Source organism: Anser cygnoides, chromosome 7 (genome assembly GCF_040182565.1).
Source record: "Anser cygnoides isolate HZ-2024a breed goose chromosome 7, Taihu_goose_T2T_genome, whole genome shotgun sequence".
Lineage (NCBI taxonomy): Eukaryota > Metazoa > Chordata > Aves > Anseriformes > Anatidae > Anser > Anser cygnoides.
The window spans coordinates 16,301,486-16,321,562 of record NC_089879.1 but is presented as its reverse complement, the minus strand read 5'-3'; the positions used below and the strand labels follow the sequence as shown (position 1 = coordinate 16,321,562).

General features: G+C 37.7%; 1 protein-coding gene across 9 annotated transcripts in view; it reads right to left on the bottom strand.

The window, feature by feature from the left end:
* Positions 1–499: 499 nt before the first annotated feature.
* Positions 500–20,077, bottom strand: part of BLNK (B cell linker) — a 100,541-nt gene continuing 80,963 nt past the window's right edge. For all 9 annotated transcript variants that reach the window (XM_048060700.2, XM_048060697.2, XM_048060699.2 and 6 more), the window contains 17 exons: positions 19,021–19,190; positions 18,445–18,526; positions 17,610–17,693; positions 16,152–16,177; positions 15,522–15,550; positions 15,145–15,240; positions 14,276–14,318; positions 11,865–11,892; positions 11,491–11,563; positions 11,102–11,132; positions 9,972–10,014; positions 9,121–9,199; positions 8,633–8,664; positions 6,630–6,709; positions 3,455–3,538; positions 2,526–2,681; positions 500–1,253 (listed from right to left, as the gene is read on the bottom strand). In XM_048060700.2, coding sequence (XP_047916657.2) covers positions 1,134–1,253; positions 2,526–2,681; positions 3,455–3,538; positions 6,630–6,709; positions 8,633–8,664; positions 9,121–9,199; positions 9,972–10,014; positions 11,102–11,132; positions 11,491–11,563; positions 11,865–11,892; positions 14,276–14,318; positions 15,145–15,240; positions 15,522–15,550; positions 16,152–16,177; positions 17,610–17,693; positions 18,445–18,526; positions 19,021–19,190 — 1,256 coding nt within the window. In that variant the 3' untranslated portion in view covers positions 500–1,133. The remainder of the gene's footprint in view (positions 1,254–2,525; positions 2,682–3,454; positions 3,539–6,629; positions 6,710–8,632; positions 8,665–9,120; positions 9,200–9,971; positions 10,015–11,101; positions 11,133–11,490; positions 11,564–11,864; positions 11,893–14,275; positions 14,319–15,144; positions 15,241–15,521; positions 15,551–16,151; positions 16,178–17,609; positions 17,694–18,444; positions 18,527–19,020; positions 19,191–20,077) is intronic.

Here is a 20,077-nt window from a genome sequence, read left to right as displayed (position 1 = left end):
AATGCAGTGTATAGTACAGTGTCAGCTTTGGAAGATATCGAATTTTCAGGTCCAACAAAATCAAACACCTTTGGAACTAATTAAGAACTGTTCCTAAGAGTTTTCGTTAGTTCAATTTATGCATTAATAAATTGAATTTTCACCACTTCATCTTTGGTGGAAATGACATTGCTGTCAATAATACAATAACTAAAGTGCTGTGATAGAACAGGCTTTGATTTTTTTTTTTTTGTGTCTGTAAACCTATTATAAGAATTGAGTTAGTACTTAGTTTAGCAATGTGTTTTGGGTCTTGAGAAGTTTTTGAAGACAAAAGACTTTACGAACTATTAAGTATATATGCTAAAGCTGTAAAAAAGCAATAGCTTTTGTAATTACAGAACTGGTGAAGGAGCTCATACAAAAATATACATTGAAGACATCCACAACACTGAACTGATGCTTGGTTGCTAGAAGGATGTTTAAAAAAAAAGTCAGGTGGTAATGCCTCTGTACACAGTTGATTTCATGGTATTTTTAATTTTATTTGCATATTTGAAAATACAAACATTAATGAGACAGAGTAAAGCTGAGGAAAAGGACAACATGTCCATTAGTCTAAAACAGTGACAGCTTTATTGCTGTGAAGTTTATTCATGTGAAGTACAGTCCTATTTTCAGCTTGTACACAGCAGTACGTCAGGTTGAGTTGCTCTAACTTCTGGGGCTGTGCACTTCACAAAGAAGTTACTGAAAGCAGTGATCTGTGGTAAACCTAACAAATGGAATGAGTAGATCACTGTGGGTATTCTCACTTTTAAAATGAGAATGTCCTACACGAAATATCTCTTTAAATAGCAGGCAGAGGACAAGGCCATGGTATGCAGCTGTTCACCCCACTTTCAATATCCATGTTATCACAGATGGCAATCACAGATGATGGTGTATCTGCTTTGGCTTCTTGTTCAATACGCTTTTCTGATCAAGTGACACGGGGTTGAACTTGATGAACTGCATCTCTTAATACTCCGTAGATGTTCTTAAAGAATATTTGCCATCATTTTGGATGTCATTCTTTTAATACCCAATGCACATATTTTGGGATGTTGAAACAAATGATTAAAACCAGTCTTCATCTTAGCAGTTCAGTTTGATTAAGAAACTCTTACAATATATTTCAGTTTTGTCGAGTCTTTTGTGTTGTTTTGGCTGTCAATTAGAACCAGGGAGGCATGCTGATGATTCTCTACTATTTCAGCAACACTGTCAAAGCGCTGGATAGAGAAAAGAAAAAATAATTAGTATTGCCGGCTTCCTTTAATGCTGTAACACTGACAGTGATCACTGCATCATCTTATTGAAGAGTCGACCTATGACTGTTACCAAGTGAGATGTTCTGCCTCTTAGTAAGAGAACTGATCCTACTCTCAGTCCTGATTCCAATCGTGAACAGATTAGATTTGGAAAATGGAAGATATTGCCACTAGCTTTCTCATCTCATGTTCCTTTCCATTTGTGATTGCTGCAAGCACAAGCTGAACCACAGGGTTTGTTACCTAGCATATTAAAGTGACACTACGTACAGATAACCCTAATCTATCAAGCTACAGACTGTTGCCATTTGCAATCTGCTTCATTTGTGGTTCAGCCACCTCTGAGTGCTGGCCATCTCCAGGAGTAACATCACACAGACAGATATTAACGGGCCCTGTGTTAGCCATGCCATTTTAATACTGGTCACTGTAAATTAATACCCTGAACCCACTAACTCTTGTTGCTTTTCCTTTTGGTCTTCATCCAAATAGAGATGTGGGACTGACTATCTTTTTCCCCCGAAGTAATTTTTGACCCTTTTTTGAGGGCCAGATTAACTCCAGGCCCATTTACTCCATTTATTCTGTAACCTAAAAGCTGTTACCTGGGAGGCAGATAATTAGGCTGAAGCAAGCCAGCTTCTGCATCCCTCAAAAACCTCCTCTGTGCAGTGATAAAACCAATTTTTTATTGGTATTTGGGTTCCAAGTCTATGTGCTGCTGTCAGGATAATTATCTTTGTGGTATAATAGCTAAGCAGAGATTTTTGCACTCTAGAACTAAAGTTTAACATATTTATGTGAAAATAGGATTAAAAGCACAATTATTTATCTTTTTAATAGGTGTTTTTTTTTGAGCATAGCTGTTCTTCTTTTACAATTTGCCAAGAAACTTAACTAGAGCCTTAGGTAGAAGGTAAATAGGTGGTAGAAGTGGCTGGAGAATTTATCTAGTAGCTGCAGTTTTAATCCTGATAACTTTCCAAAACGGTTGCATAAGCATGTTTTAAATTATTATTATTTTTTTAATTTTAAGTCTCTGGTTTTAATTAGTCACAATGCGTAAGAGCTGATGTTACACTTTTTTCTAGCTTGGTAGATCAGTCATTATACAGGGTATACTTTTATTTTGATGCATGGAGAATCTTGTTGGTTATACTGCAACATACCTTAAGATGTAAGATATAAGAGGTAGATAACTGAATGGAGTGTTAAGAAAAATAAAAGTCTCACCTCTTCACCATTTTTTTCTCTGCCCAGTGCATATTGTCTTGTTGCTTCAATAAATCGTATAGGAATGTTGTATACTCTTCTGTTATAAAACACAACCAGTGTGTACGGTTGCCTTGAATCCTGTCCAGAACTCTTCCTTACTAGAAAAGATCCATCCTAGAAAGAAAATAAGTGTATTCAGCTATTTTTTTTTTTCAAACAGTTTAGTTTGGTTTTAATGTAATGTTTTTCATTGATAGCAGCATTAAATCCTTTTCTCCCTTTAACAAAACTATACAGTGGGAGATGGGAAGTAGCACATATTCCTACTGTCTAACAGTAGCTTACAAAAGTTTAAGTGCCACCTTTGCTGCTGCCTGTTTTATCATAGCCAGAGAAAGGAAGAAGAAATAAACAGGCCGTGGCGTTGGAGTACACACATTGTTAGGAAATGAAGTTACCGTCACTGGCAGTGGGTAGGCAAGGAAGCACAGCAGGGTTGTTTCTCCAGAGCTGTAAGGAGCACTGATAAAGCGAGCACCTACAGCTACTGACATCGTAGTCCAGTGCTAGTGGTAGTCTATGCTGGTGATAACCCCCATGCTCTGACCCTCTGTCTTGCTTTGCAAAGTTAAGGAGAAGGAATCTCAAGAGTGAAAATGCTGCAGATAAAATGCACAGGCCTCGGCCTCTCATTTTAATGGATGCACATGATCTATGAGATCTTCCTCAGCTCTCTACTCTGTAGTAGCTTGCTTTGCAGTGTAGCAGTCTTCAGGCTACCACAATAATTTCATATTTGACAGTATTTGCATGGCATGGTATTCTGACCTGTTCATTATACAACTGACGTTCTTAGAATATTTCTGGTTGTCTTTTGATATATTTTTAATTTTGAGTTTTTCCTAAAACCGACATTCCTTAAAAGTGACCTCTTAAAAGTGACCTACCTTGTTTGATCTGTACAGTGCATCTTCTGCCGTTTTCCGATCACAGGTAGCAGCAAACCACGCTTTACTATGAACACCAGCATCCTAGAAAGAAAGAGAGAGAGAGACTGCTTCACCTGTAAAATAACAATGATAGTAATAAAGAACCTGGCCTGTGAGAAAGTTACTACTAAATAATTATGGCTGTGAAGAAATCAAATGCAGAACACTTCAGGAAACACCGAGTTCAGAAATTTTTTGCTAGTAATTTAAATTTACCATTTTCATCGGAAGGCTAAAGAAAAAACCCTGTCAAAACACTGGTAACAGATGTTTGGTAGAAGGCTGATATGTGACAGAACAGAGAACCATACCCTGAGGAGAGTCTTCAGGTTCAACTGCAGGATGGTTTGGCGTTTTTAAAGCAGGAAGATATTCTAGCAGAACTTAAAGAGGGTATTCAGGAATTGTTGAGAAATAATTTGACCATTAACAATCTAAATGCTGCTCAGCTGTGGCCTAGCCCATATAGCATCCAGGTTAGGTAGGTAGCTAACTCTGGGAATGAAATTTCCCATGTACTTAGGGTGATTTGTGAACATGATCAAAATTGCCTCCATGTGGATAGTACGGAGGTGGGATAAGTGCATCTTTGGCTCCTTTCGTTGTTATTAAATAAACACAAATAGATCATGTTCTACAAAACATAGGAAGAATTCATGTCGTTGCTCTACTTATAAAGCAGTTCAGCAACTGAGACAGATTTGGATTCAGTTCAAGTTCTTTGTTGGATGGAGTCTGAACATATCTTTACATTTCAAATTGTGCTCTTAACTAATTTTACAGAATTGAATGTAAATTTGGGAAAAGGAGTGTTGTTTAGGAAAGGGAATGGAGAATTTTAGACAGGTATGGAAAGAAGTTATACTCAGGGAAAGGATAGGAAAGAGTGACTAGAAACAGTCTGAGACCTATGCATTATCAGGCTCCAATAGCTAGAAGATGAATTAACAAGTTATAAAACCAGCAATCCTCAAAGCCCTTGCTGAGAAGGTTGATGCAAAAACTAACTCAAGTGAGCAGAGAGGTTGTAGAAATAGTCCTGAGTATTTCCATGTGAATACTTCTGGGTATTAACCTTCCCAGTCATTTGAATGGCTTTGCTCCAACTTTATAGTAACCAAGTTAGTGATAAAATTCATTTTCACTGAAGCTTTATGAAAGCAATCTGTCGACTCAGTACAACAGAGATTAAAGATGAAGCTGCGTGTTCTGGCTGAGTTGGTCTAGCTGGTTCACTGGTGCCAATAATGGAATGCCTTGGCCTCTCCCTTGTGCTCAGTTTGTTGCTAGCCTGATCTCACAATAAGATAATTTTCTTTGGTAATCTGGCAGCGTGTTTGACAGCCAGGTTGGTTTTCTGACCGTTTAACTGGGTTCAGCTCGCTGCAGGGTCAGAACACCAGAGAAGCATGTGGCTGGGAGGGGAGTTGACAGTGAATAGGGAGCAGAGCCTCCTTTGTGTGGGCACTGCACTAAACGTATGGATTGGGTCACGCCATAACATGCAACTTTACCTCCAAATTCTTGCCATGCATTTCTCCAGTCATACTGGAAAGGACATAATGAGAAGAATTGCAAGTACGCATGGTACTCAGCCACTTAAGGAGTGAGCGCAGTAAACCAATGTCTTACAACAAAACAAGAATTAACTGCTCCAAAATGTTTCTTCCTGGCACTATCTGTGGGCTACGGTCTGGCAGCAGAGAGCTGCTGCCAAAGTTTGGGTGTGAACCAAACAAATAATGAACCTTATAGGCAAGAATCAAGTCTGTAAGCACCTGTGTTGTGCAGTAGGCTACAGCAAACAATAACATCATTGTTAACAGTTGGTGGGAGAACAACACTAACTTCAACAGTTAATTTTAATTTCTTATTTTTTTTAAACAAAATGGATGTTTTATTAAACTTTGGTTTTGCCCATGGCTGTTACATAAAAGCTGCAAATGTAATTGTTACAAGCTGTTTATTTCAGTGTCTACTGGATTGTTTATTTGAAAGCATTTTTTTTTTTTATAATAAATATCCAGTATGACATACTGCTAAAATTGTTCCAGAAGTTCAAGTCCTTTGTATCCTTCCCTGTTGTATCATCTTTGTCGTGTCAGGTTTTAGAACACTTCATGTCATTGGCTCTACATAACAGGCCTTTGTTTAGCAATCAATAGAAATATTTCTACCTTGTCTGTGACAACTAAGCTAATAAGAACGGCTTCTTGCATTTTGTGGTCTCCTTTCATCCAGAATGTGAGTAAGGGGAATTGCACTGAAATGAAGACAACTTTTCCTTTGCTTAGATTATTCAAAGCTTAATGTTGCAACAAAACACAGAAAAAAAGAATTGGTCATAAAACTACCAGTATTAACTGTAATGAGAAGAGGTCTGTTTAAAAGAGCTGGACATGGGAGAGACTAAAACATGTAGGGGGAGGCACCACAGCATCCTCCAGGACATCACTGATTTCCTTCCGGGTCCCTAAAACTTTGCTGACACCCCAAACTCCAATGAAAAAGGCAATGTTCATCAGTGTAATTCTGCACTCTGCTGTGTTGGACTAGTCAGCAGAACCATCTCCATTTCCTCCTGCAAGTCTCTAGAATTTCTTAGCACATCCCATCTGTGCAGGCTAATGCTAATAGCTGCAGGTGTCTTCATTGTATCAGCTTGGTGTGATTTATTTTGTTTCAGGACACAATATATACAACTATACATTAGAAAACAGTAGGCAAATTATAAGCTCTTCACAGCCATCTAGACAGAAGTACATCATCACAGGTTTCATTGTTTCAAATGGCATTGAATTATTACAAACTGGAGAGTCAGGAAGACCTGAAACTTAGCTAAACAAAGCAGCTTTTTTTTTTTTTTTAAATGACTGGTAGAGTGCCAAGATTTGGTAAAATGTCATTTATGTGTTTTTCTACGGTCTGTCAAAGCTCCCCTATGCTATATGTTCTAAGCATTTTTGACTGAAAGCAAACATGTAGATGATTTGTGACATAAAAAAATCTTCACTGCACACAGGAATATGCATGTCCTTAGCAAAGGAGTACAGTTGTTAGAGAGAGGTGGAAATACTATTTTAAAGTAAAGGATAAGAAAATTTGTGCAACATGAACTTAGCTGATGTTATACCTGGTCTGCAGTGCTTGAAATGGATGAAATGCTGCCATGAGAGGAAGTACCCAGAGAACGGTTTGCAGCTTCTGGCACTTCTAGAAAAGAGAAAGACATGCATAAATTTTCAAAGTATGCTTTGTTTTACTGTAAGAAATGAGTTTGTTATGAGGACTGTGAAAGATCTGGAAAGGAAGAACTCTAGGCAGCAAAATGGCAAAGCAGAACTAGTATGAAACATTATGAAGCTTAATTACAATTGTGATAGCAAAGCACAGTACAAAATAGTTATTGTGCCTGAAACACAGATGTTAAAGAATTAAAAAAAAAGTCTAAAAATTGGCAGGAAGCTGGTTGAGTAGTGTTGCATATTAATGATATGATAGAGAAATGGGAAATAAGTATAGGTAATTGTTTATCAAGGTGCTATTTTACCAGACAGAAGTACCTACAGTGGAAAACTATTATTGAGTGCACAGAGAGAAAATGGTCGTTGAAAATATTCTGTCATTATGAAAGGTTTACTTTCTGTTTTACTTGGGGAAAAAAGCTACTAGGACTGTTAGCCCTGTTCCTGGACATGATATTTTGCAGACTGCTTTAACAAATCTTCACTAATATAATTCTGATTTAGATTCTGGTTTCAGAAAGCAATGAGTGTTATACAGGACCTCATCATAATGATCATGCAGTGACTCCAAAAAAATTAGTTGGACAGGAAATCTCAAAGGCGTGTTTAAAACAGTTTTAGAATTTATTTGTAATAAACATACAAATATCTTGTATTCCAAGTAGAGAAGAGAAACTGTAAAAACAGTTTCAGCTCTCAATGAATGAATAATCACCCGAGGAAGGCTACTAAAGATTAGGAATTTTGTTTTTCTGTCAAATTTTGGCTGACCAGCTACAGCTGAAAAATTCACTGTATGAATAAGTAAGAATTGCCAAAAGTTAGGCTGATTAAACTTTACAAAAGGAAATTAAAATAAGAGATCCCTTAGCTGTAAAATAAATAAATAAATAGAGAAAGAAAGAAATAGAAAAATGGAGCTGTCTGCAGTAAGAGTGCGTTAAAGAAATTTTTGCTAATTAGTGCATCATTTAGCACCTTGAAGAACTGAGTTACGCTTTAGGGATTAATACAAATTTATGCTACAAAGTGAAGCACATCAGTTGTGTGACAGGGGCAGACAGAACTTGAGAGCAGACTGCTGGATGAACGTGAACCATTCTTATGTTTCCATAGCACAGAAGATGTAATTGCAACATACAAGCAGACATTTCCAAGAAATAGACAGAAATACTAAAAACAGCATAAAGAGTATAAGCTACACCATATGCAGACTGCTGGTGTGCAATTCTCATAATCTATTTACAGCGTGAAAGACATGTTCATACTGAAATGTGCAGAAAGGGGCTGGTAGGAAGGTCAGACAAATGTATGCTAACAAGAGACTAGAGAAATATTAGACATAGTTTACACTTCTGTGCAAAAGAGTCTGTATACACATTGCCTAATTAGTTTTTAGCTGTAAACTGAAACTCTGTCTTTGAAAGTATTACTTAAAGAAAAGCTTTAGCATTTGCCATTATAAAAATACCCTTTCTTTTCCCACTGTAGAGAAAGAATAAGTGGCTGGATGTAATAAAAATCTGTCTGGCTTATAGGCAACAGAAGCCTGGAACAGCCCAGAAACAACATAATTGGGGTTCTTCTGTGACAAGGAAGATGGATGGAATCTTTGTTATGATGGGACCCAGTTGCCTTTACTAGAAATTTTCAGTAGTAACAAATGGGAGTGAGGCACCCAATTTCCATTGATTTAGACAATAAACCCAACGCAATCCCTTAATTTTACTGGTTGAACTATACCCTATCTCCTCTGTGTATGCATTACAGAGACTGAATGTTAATTCTAAACTAATGAATATGGATGGCATCTTGAAATAATCTTAATTCAAATATTAATCTGAAATTACAAATCAATCACATCTTAACTCAAAATCCGAACAATACTTACTTGGCAGAATTGAGGCCTTTTGGAGCAAAGATCTGAAATAAATATTGAGAGATTACAAAAAGGTCTGAAAGCTACCTTTTCTGAAAGTATTAAAACTGTGTATTTGGAGCTTGCAAAATTACAATGTGTTCCATCTCCTTCCTTTGCCCATTGACAGAAAAGGGACAGGTGCAGGTATTTTAAATATCGTATCCCACTAGTACTGACAGTTAGGAATTTAAATATCTGATTTAAACCTCTATCACCTAATTAGATGTTAAAGCCTCCCATGCTTTTTGTGGTTGTTATAGTATTTGGATGTACTTGCCATGTTTACTTAATTTATTTGCTACTGTGAGGTTTCAAGGAATGAGTTTTAAAAAGCAACAGAAGGTTGCAGAGGAAAACCACCACAGTGCTATCCTTTGAACTTTGCACATCTGTGTTCAGACTGAGCAGGAGGAGCTGGTGCACTGAAATACTCAAAAGATGATGAAAAAGGATCTTACTTTTGGGCACCACTTGGAAGGGGTGGAAGGGGAATATCATGGCTGGAACCTCGTCGTCGTTCCGCTGCTGTAGGTTTTTCTGTAATTTGGGAAAAACAAATTAGAGTCAACATCTCTTCAGAAATATATTGTCCCTGATAAGAAAGTCCCAGTAGTCAAAGGAGGGTTTCTTTTGCTATTGTCATCATTTCAGAGGATTTTCTTACATGGACACTTCCCATCCTGCTACTTGTGTTACTGACTAGTGGCATACCACCAAATTTATAGGCAAATAGTTGCGCTCTGGATGCCTTCAGGAACTCAGCGGGAGACTTGCCTTTTGAGAGGCGAGCTGTGTGACACGGGACAACGCTGGGGCAGGCTGCCTACAAGAGCGTGGCCGGCTGGCTCCATCTCACCCGTGTTAGGCAGCAGCTCCTGCTGAGTTTTGGCCTCGAGGAGCTGCTGCCTTGCACAGAGGCGAGACACATTTTGTGTCTCAGGGAAGGACTGGCTCTTGCCAGCAGTCAGCTCTGTGTGAGGTGGTTCTTGCTGAGCTCAGAATGATGAGCTCGCACTTCCCCTCCCTTCCCTCTTCTCCACTTTGAGGACTATATGGCACATTGCTGGTACATTATGTTGTGTGTTGCACTGCCAGTAACCTCAGCAGTGTTATTGTAACTGCTTTTAGAAAACAATGATGCTCAGTGCAATTAAGGCTGGCCAGATCCAGTTCTAAACTGCTAAAACTACCCTCCCCCCTAAAATAACAAATATAAATTTAATGTGATGTTGTTCACGTCATGTTTTTAATAAAAGAAAATTAAATTCTGATAGAAGTCAGCTTTTTCACAATAGCAGAGAAAATTTACCTTCGTTTAGAGTTGAGGTGTCTCTGGAAGGTAAGCAAGGTTTCTGCAGTAAAACACAAGGAAATCAAATAATTATTAAGTGGCACATCATTTATACAGCAAACATTCATCTTTTTATAGTTTTTGTTAACCACTTTACATTTAAAATTAACAGCATCCTGGAGAGATTTGGAGAGAGGGGCATGGCCATTCTGTGAAGAATCTCTAGTTGTATGACAATGAAGCCTGGAATTTTGTGAAGTGGATTTGGAAAGAATCCCAGTTTGTGTGTACTAATAGATGGACAAAAGTATAATTCAGAGATGAGTGCTTCAAGGCTTTTTTTTAAAATTATTATTCCAATTAGTAAATTTATGGTTCTTTTTCTGCTCTCAAGTTAAGTCCAAAAATGAAAAGTCCATCCCAAATACTTCTGAATCAACATTTCAATATTATCATCTTTGTCAAGATGTGCTTACAGATGTCTGAACACATTTCTCTTTCTTTACTGAAGTTTAATTTATCAGATTAGCTGGCAGTAAAGACTTAGCCAGCCTTCCTTTTCATTTTTTTTTTTCTTCAAATCATCATTGATTCAAAATGGGAAGAAAACTGTCAGTTTCAAAACTTTTTTTTTTTTTTTTCCAAATTAATTTAATTGGAAATTTCAACAGTTTCTCTAACTTCCTTCCACAAGAGGTTTGGGGATATTTTCCTAATGATTAAATACTTATCAAAAAAAAAAAAAGAGTATTTCTGGTATCATCTTGCATCTTTCTTGAGCTATCACTTTTACAATAAATCCATGTGCTTCATATGCAGGCCCTGTACATTTCAGGGAATACTTCTGAGCAGCCCACGTTCCCATTTATTTTTCATTTTTTTCAGTCCTTGCAGTACGTGTTTATTGTTACATCCTAGAGCATTGAACCCAAATATCCATTTAATCTAGATGATCTTCTACTTGAGCTTTTTCGCTTTTACTTATGTCATGTAACTGCACCCAAGTATTTCCTTTCATCATCTCTCTTCTCCTATTCTTTCTATGCCTTTATTTTTTTTAACCAAATTCACAATCAAATTGAGTTTTGCAAGAAAATTAAATCACCTGTAAAATTATCATTTAATTATGCAATTACAAATCAACTTACTGCTGGATTTACTGCATTAGAAGTTTTCTTTCTGTAGATTGGAGGGAAAAAAAGAGTAGAGTTACTTTGCAGATACATGGAATTAATTTAGCAACTAAGCACGTGCATGCCATTTCTGTGGTATGTGACTAAATTAAGCAAGCCAGCCAGCATCTGCCGTCAGTGGCAGGCAGTGAAGGACAATGGCACTGGCATGCAAGCCATATTCCTCCAGAAATAATGAAAGAATAGTTTGCCTTCACCTAGTCTGCATAGCTTTCATGAACAGCAATGAAAATTACTCCTGAATTCTGATTGCCATAGTAAAGTATTAGGAGCTAACACCTATCCACCTAGTAATTAACCCCATCCCCATCAAAGAAGTAGTTTTATTAATATTTGTTACTCACAGGACCCTTGGTAATGGAGATGGAGCTGCTCCAGTGGGAAATCTGGATTCTTGTGTGTTACTGAAGCTATGATCTAGAAACAGATATGAACTATTTAGTATGCAGTATTAGCTTTATCTGAACAGCGGGGTTTCCTCACTGAATTTCAGTGAGATAAAGTAAAAAAATTAAAATCCATTGGTTTAATTTTTTCTTGACATGTTTTCATTCCAGTTATACTAGAAAATAGTTCAGTAACATTTCTTGCTTATTGCTGACTGATACAGATCAAATCTACACTGACACTCTCCACTACATGGTATATTAAGGTCACCAATAACACGTTGACAACAAATCCTGCTCATATCACAATGTTTTCAGTACAGAATACTTACTGTCATCGTTATTGTTTGCTTCATGGTCCTGTAATGGAAAAAAAAGTGTTAGATTTGACAAGAAGCAATTAGAAAAATAAATAATTTTTGGAAGCGCATAAATAATCTGGGTTTGGAAATCTGTTGTAATTTTAAGAAATAGATTTGTTTAGAATGCATATAACATACAGTATATTTGTCGTCAACTTCTATTAGGTTATTTGAAAAAAACAGCAAACCAATTAATTTTGAACATTTCAATAAGCTTAGGATTTCTTATAGTATGCAGACTTTTGCAGTGAGATCTTTTGGTTCATGCTTCAGTTCTGAAATGGAAAGCTAAAATTTTGCAGCAGACGTTTTGCACTGAACTGAGGGTAGTGAGTGCAGTGGACTGTCTTTTCACCATCCTAGAACCGCAGTGATCCAACTCATTTCTTAGCGTCTTTTGTAGATACTTCCTATTGGCTCCCAGATATTGTCCTTTAAGGAATCAGACTCCCATATGACAAGTACCTCTCCAAGAGGCACCAGTTATTAATTTGTCTGTCTTCATCCATTGGACATGCAGATTAATGGCTTTTCACTAACGTTGGTTACAAATGCATCCATTTTCTGGTTGGAGAGGTGTAATCCATCATCCAACAGCTGAGGGAGTAAGATGGGGAGGACTTTTTCTCCCAGTCAGCCCAGGCCTTTGAGGGGAATGAGGGCTACAGTTCTATTAACATGATCAGTGCAGGTTATTGTTGAGAATGAGCTGAATGAGAGCAGTAAGACATGTTTCAGTTATTGTTTTGCTTTGTCAGAGTGCATAGTCAGTGATGGAAAGGCACAATGTTGGCCAAATATCATTCACACTTCTGTGTTTTTCTTTAAAGCTGTAAGGGCTTGCCACTTATAGAATAAGCGAAGACCTAAACATTTGAACCAGACTGCATAATTCTGTCCTAGGCTGATTCTTGTGCAAAACTGGGTAACTACAAGTACCCCATTACCCACATTGTACAGATGAGAGTTTGTTTGGGAGCTCCATCCTTGGTGCTGTAACTCAGTGTGGCCCTGCCAAAATGATTGTTTCTCTGGAACCTCTGTGAAGATAGTGTGATAGCTGTCTCAGAAGTAAGCAGAATGGATTAGTGGAGAGGGTTTCAGCTGCAATATGGCACTCAAGGCTGTTCTGAACCAGGAGTGTTCTTGTGATCAGAGAACGAAATTTCTGTCCAACGTTCTCCCATCAAAAAAGTGTTTTCTTTTCCCTCATCTTATATTGGTAAGAAAAGCTGGGAAATGAAACCATTTCATAAAAGAGAAATCCTGGACTTGGCACCACTCAGGAGTTGTTCAGCATCTTCTAGGATGTAGACTTAAGTCATTGGAAGACAGTAAGAATGTTGTGATCAGGTAGGAGGAAAACTACAATGCTACTGCTGACGTTTGTAGAAGTGTGTGTGTGAGCGAAAAACACACAAATACTTAATATATCTAGAAATTTAAAGATTTAAAGTAAGAATAAAAGATGTTCTTATACCACATGCATTATGTTACTATAACATCTAACTTAGGTATGGCCCCAAATTCCAAGTTATAAGACCCTAGTTTCTTTATGGAGTTATTGGTAGTTTTTTTTGTTTTTGTTTTGTTTAAAGGCAATTCAGAGCACTGTGATGGGACAGAATTTGTTGCACACAGCTTTTAGCACAGACATTGTTGCAGTTACTGTCACCTTGCTCCTTATTAGTTTGTTCCTCATGTACACCCTCTCTTGTACCAGTGCAGCTGTTAGTATAGCTATGGTGCACAAAAATTTATGGAACTAATCTGGCTGAAAAAGAACCTTTTATGTTTTTGCCCACTTGCTGCAGTTGGGTAAGATTTCAACTATCTTCATAAAACCTTTGCTCCAGCACAGTGAAAGGGACAGACTGGGGACAAGGGCAGAGGAAAAAGAGGAATGACTTCAACACAGCCTTAGGAACTCCCAGCTTGTAATTACTCCTGCATTTTCAATTGTTACTAGTTACTTGGACTGCCCCATCTGAGACATTTTTTTAAAAAAACCTGCTTTCAGAAAGTATCAATCCTTCATCATCTGAGAGGAGTCACGATCAAGGAAGGTGTTTCAGATCAGGCAAAATCACCCATTGCTATTGAAAGTAAAGTTCTCAGTTCAGCCGGTATTTTTTAGTACAGGAAGTTATTTCTGTGGACTGAGATACAGCCTTTAATTTAAAGTTTTTTCTTAGGCCAACATAGATGTCCAATATACCTCTTTTGTCCAAAAAAACTAATAGTGATAATTATAATATTAGATCAATCTGACATTCAAAGTCATCTGTTTCTGTTATTTAATTCAGTTGATAAAAAGAACTTTAAACCACAAAAAAGCAGAAATTTAACACATTCTTTAAATGGGCACATTAGTTACTCACTGCTTTTAGATGAAGACGATTTCTGGGAAGAGGCAAAACATTTCTGGAAAATATAAACAGTAAGGTTTTGTTTATGTTTTTACATATATATACACATATACATACAAATGCACAGTAAGTTTTTTTTTGGTTTTGTTCAATTGATTGGCTCAGATATGCGTTTCAAGATCTAGAGAGGTCTGCAAGTTAATGGACTTAGTCACAGGTTCATACCACTGCAGTGGTTGCTGCGATGCTGTGCCCTAGTGTGGAACCCTTCCAGAAGAGCTTCTGTCCTGAGCTTTGGGTCCCCTGCAGCTGTGCACAGGACCTCAAACACCGTAACACAGTGTAGTGGATGCCACCTGCTCTTCCTGGGGCACATGGCCTATTTTGTAGAGCGACATCCTAGGGATGAGACAGCTTCTTGGTTTCCAAGCAGCTTCCCACATTTCTGGGTACACAGGAATGAAATAGGTTGCATACTTAAGTTTCTTTTACTACTTATATTCCAAGTCTCTGGATGAAAAATCGTGGATTTACCAACTGCATCCAGCCTCTTTAAAAGCAATCCCATGCCCCATCCACTACAAAAACATCTTGTTTCAAAGGCACAGAGACTGATAGTAGAACTTGAAACGAGTCTGCAGAGATGTTTTACCCCTGCACTGGATTCCTACAAGGTTATTCAAGAAAAGAGTACCCATTGGGCAAACTGGCTTGAATACAGAAGTTGACAAGGAAATGGGAACTTTCATTTCTAACTTGTCCCAACATCCCTAGTTGTTTGCATGTCCTGACGACTGCTTATTGTCTGAAAGCTACACAACAGAGTAGAAAAATTTGTCTCCACTAGTATTTTTTATTAATTTAAGCTGCTGTTAACTTACCTGGAAGTATCCAACTTAGGTGACTCTCTGGTAATGCTGTGCACATGGGAGTGCTCTATATTCTGGGCAGGTGTAGAAGGAAGTGGCTTAGTGAACCTAGTAATAAAACACCAATTAAGAAAGGAAAACTGCATTTAACAGAGTGCGTACCCTTTTATTTACTACTTTCTCCTCCTTAACACCCTCAAAATTCTAAAAAGTACCCTTAAGAGATATTTCTTTTTAATATGTGCTATGTTTGATTTATTGAACATTGAAATGGATGACAAACTTTGTGCAGAAAACCTGTGTAAGGAGATTTATTAAAAAGCATCTAGATGAGAAAAATGTATTTTCTGACAAGCTTAAAATAATGCACACTCATATCAATGAATTACCTGGTTGCTGGTGATGGTGAAGGTTTTTCCTTTAACAGAAAAAGAACCAGATTATTTAGTCACCTTTTGATTTCATAAAATACATGTTTATGATCATAATAATACTATCATAGCAATATCTTATTTTTGTGTTGAAGCATAGATTTCTACTAGAGCTCTGCCTCGTAAGCTTCATGTGGATGGGATAGGCAGGAAGTCACCACCAGTGCCTGGGAAGACCTAAGCACACTTCTTTGGCTGTACGTCATGTCAAAACCAGCAAGTAGGAAGAAAATTACTATGTCAAAACTGTCATTGCTTCTTTGCTGCAATTGTGCTTCTAGAGAGCATTCCCTTAGGCTGCTGCTTCCCAGACTGGGTCGCTATCGCACAGAACCAGAAATTTCAGCCCCTTCCCATTTATTCTATTCAGCAGACATTTTGAATCAGTTTGCCAGTTTTTCTTTGAAGCAAGGGTCAAAGTGCTAAGTGCAGACAGAGATTTGTTGCCATTTTTCCCCTCTGAAAGGCTGACAGTATATATACATATACATATATATATATATATATATATATGTATTTTTCAACAATCACCTTTGTGATTGTGCCCTGTCTGAGGGCAACATGAGTCAAACTATAGAAAAGTCTTACCTCCTCTTCAGGAACCTCGTAGACTTCTACAGGATAGGGAGGAAAAAACATGTCCTTTGGTTAGCAACAATGGACTACGTTACAAGAGAAACTGATCAGAATTTGTATTAACTGTATTTTGCCTCTAGAAAAATGAATTGAAGAAGTTGCTCAGGTTCTGCCTCCTGTTCTTTTGATGGGAACTTCAGAAAGAGTCCCAGGAAGCCTGATAAGCAGTCACTGTACCACTGTACAAATGAACCTTCGCCCATGAGCTTTTTAAAATTATTATCTATCATTATTATTATTTTATTTATTTATTTTTTACAAAAATCAAGATGAATGCTGGTGTTGTGCAAACTTGAGACAGTCTGGAAAGGTGTGTTAAATTCTACCACAGGTAGGATTTTAGCCTTTTCACGACTTAGGGAGGAAGAGATCAGGTGAATCATAAATCCAGACTGACTCATTTCTGTTGCCAGTGTCCATCTCCGAGCTCCATCCCACAGAAGTATTTTAATTCACAGATATTAAATCCCCAAATTACCAGCATCCTCATCTATGTCCTGTTTGTTCGATGAAAATTGGATTATATTTCAACAAATTTCATGTCAGGCTTTGTTGCTTTAAGTGCTCTGAAAAGTATCCACGTTCCCACCAGGGGGAGATGTGTTTATTTTTATTTTTTTTAGTAACATCTATCAGGAGATGGCTGTTGCTCAACACTGATTTACAGAAAGGCTGATTCAAAAGGGCATTTTAAATGTCCAAAAAGTATGTCACTAAACCTTAAGTCATTCATAAAAAACTTTTATAGCTTGTGACTTGAACACATTGCTAATGAATATGCAGAGACACTTAAAGAGCTGTGTGACTGGCATGTAAAGGTTACACTCCAAGCAAATAATGACATGATGAAGATGCAAAACAACTCAGAGTGAGCACAGCTAAGGAAGATTAAGCAAGTATATATGTACCTACAAAAGCAAATACGGTTACTCTTATTTGCTTCTGCTTTTGTTTCTTTTTCCAAATAAATTGCTTTTTATGGAAATTAAACAGGAAAGCTTATCACAGGGCATGCAAAACATCAGCCTATACAGAATTTCTTTAATATAGAATCTTGATGTGATTTTAAAATATTGAATCTTGTTTCCTGTAGTGAAATGGGATTAATAATACACTGAGTCCTATAATTGTTCTTGCTGTATTGATCCGTTTACATTCTTCCACTAGAGCAGAAGACTAAAAATAAATCAGTTTGGGGCAAATGACTTGTTCTAGTTTTATTCATCCTTAAAACAGATTTACTGTTCAAGCTAGGCAAAACAAATGCTACAACAGATAAACCTAAGGGGGAACACATTTTTACTTTACTGAAGTACATCATATAGTTTATGTTGTGAATACATAAAGCAGAATTTAATATTGCTCAGTCTTAGGTTATTTTATTTCAACACTGATGCAAACTCCACTTACCTTGCATGTCAGAAGTAATAGAAGGCTTTGCAGAAGCAGGGAGGACTGGTTTTGTGGTTGGTTTCATAAATCTGTTCACAGGAGCTAAAAACATATTTTATATATACATACTTGTGTGTATAAGTGTTTGTGTGTGTGTAAATATATACACACGTATATACATATGTATTTTAAAAATAACAATGTAACATTTGCATTAAGAATAAATACTAAGAAAGTGCAAGTGATAGGTTTTTTGCCAGATAGCCTTGAACAAATTAACTGAGGCAGGCTGCAGTTCTCATTTTAAAAGGGAAACAACATTCAGCATTCCTGCCTTGATGAATAGGTTTGATACTGTCAGTAATGTCAGAGAGCAGAATTAAATACCCCTCTCTGTTTACTTTACACCATTGGACTGTAGTATTTTCACTCTTCAGCTAAATATACTTCAAATACAGAGACAAAAAATGAATCAAAGTCTCTCTTTATTTACTGCAAATCTAAAAAAACTTGTTCTTTTCCTGAGGCACTTCAACAAACAGAAAATTTTAATGCTGTGGCTCCCTTGGATGAGGAGGGAGATCACATACCACGAAAAGCTTCTTGGTTGTACCAAGGAAGGACGTTGAAATAGCTGAGTGAGAGAGGCAGGAATTATAAGTGGCTCCCAATAAAAATAACTTGCTGTGGCCTCGTCATGGGCCAAAGGACCCAACTGCCTTTTTGCAAACTCTTAACAGCTGCACCTCCACTCTTTGAACCCTAGAAACAGACATTAATTTGACCTATTTTTTTCCACTGTTGTTCCTAACAAAGTAATAAACAATTATTAGCTTAAATGACTAAAACTCACGTTTTGCAGGTAGTGACACACTGCTTTCTGTGGGTTCAATATAGTTATCGTCATCATTGTCCACAGGCACAATGTAATTATCCTGTAAGAAATGCAGGACAAAAATTTAACAGTTAAACCTCCCTCAGATCAATGAACTGTTGGGACTGAAGCCCTGGCAGCAGCCCATAGGAGGTGCCATTTCACAGTGACTGCCATTTCAGACATTTATCATTGTATAAAGACGGGACTCTCCAGGACAGAAAACCTTCCAACTAATAACTCCAGTTCAGGACTTGCGGAAAAAAAGCCTTCCCTTTGGTCCTGGGGGTAGTGTGTGAGGTTGCTCTCTCCCCATTGCTTTCAGCTTGGAGCAGAAACTATTCTGTGGTCTAAGGGGCTTCTTTGATACTTGATTTAAGGCAGATATCCACTGTGAATCAGTATGGTACTTGCAGATTACTGGTTGTTATATACAAAATATTTTGTACCATATAAGTGAACAAAGAAATGAGTTCATGGCATTGCTGTCTACCATGTGATTGGTGTGAGGTCCATCGTTTAAACTGTAAGAACACGTATATCTATAAACATTACCTCATCATCACTACACTCCTTGGGCTTCGGTGGTAATTTTGGTTTTGCAGCAGGAGATGGCAGCAGCAGGGATGGCTTGGATGGTTTGTTTGGTCTGGACGAGGCTGGACTGGGTGTGCTTGGGAGAGGTTTGTTCATGGGAGGAAGCTGCTGGTGGCTGGTGCGATTGTCTTTTAATGTGGAAGAAAACAACAGTTTTATTCAAAATTATTCATTAGCCTCTGGACAGTTTTCTACCATCTATGAAAACAGATCTTTATTGTGGCTGCAACTTAGGTGAAAAGGCAGACCTGAGTGGCTGCAGGGCCTGACAAGAACTGTGTGCAAAGTGGTAGTATTTTATCACTCCAGGTAGCAGAAACCCAGTCATCTATGTCAGGATGCAGAGGGAGCCTAGATGCTGACTGTTGTACGAACACTCATCTAACTCTTAGGGAAAAGGCAGTGGTGACCTTAGGCGCAATCAGGCGCAACAGGAAAAAAAAATGTTAGCGCACAAAGGACGGGACTGAAACACGAATTATGCCAAGTCCTCTGAAGTGACATTTTAAGGGGTGAACAGTGTTCATAAGCTTCTGGGAGTACATAGGTGGCATTACAGTACTGTTGTTGACTTTTCTATTGCCATTGACAGTCTTGTATCATCCAAAAACTGAAAGCAGGCATCATGCTGATGTTTCTTTTCCCAATTGCCCAAATCTTCATCTAACTGAAGGTCACTTTCATTCACTTCAGTGCAATCTACCTATGGCTGAAAAGAATCCAAATAGGAAGAAAGAAGGCCTTTATGATGGACCAATATAAGTACAATCTTGCTTCTATCCTGTTTTTCAGGATATTTATCCTCAATAATAATCTCGAAGGACAATATGGAAGGAATATTTGGGCTGCTTTGATCTCTTTTTTACTGCCTTTGGAATGATGTGAGCTACAAAAAGGGTTAAGAAGGGACTCCAGTTTAGTCTTATTTGCTTAGTCTTCAATACGAACTCCCACATTAAAACGGGGGTGAACCTGGAGCTAAGTTAGTGATATTTCCCATACGTCTGCTTGAATT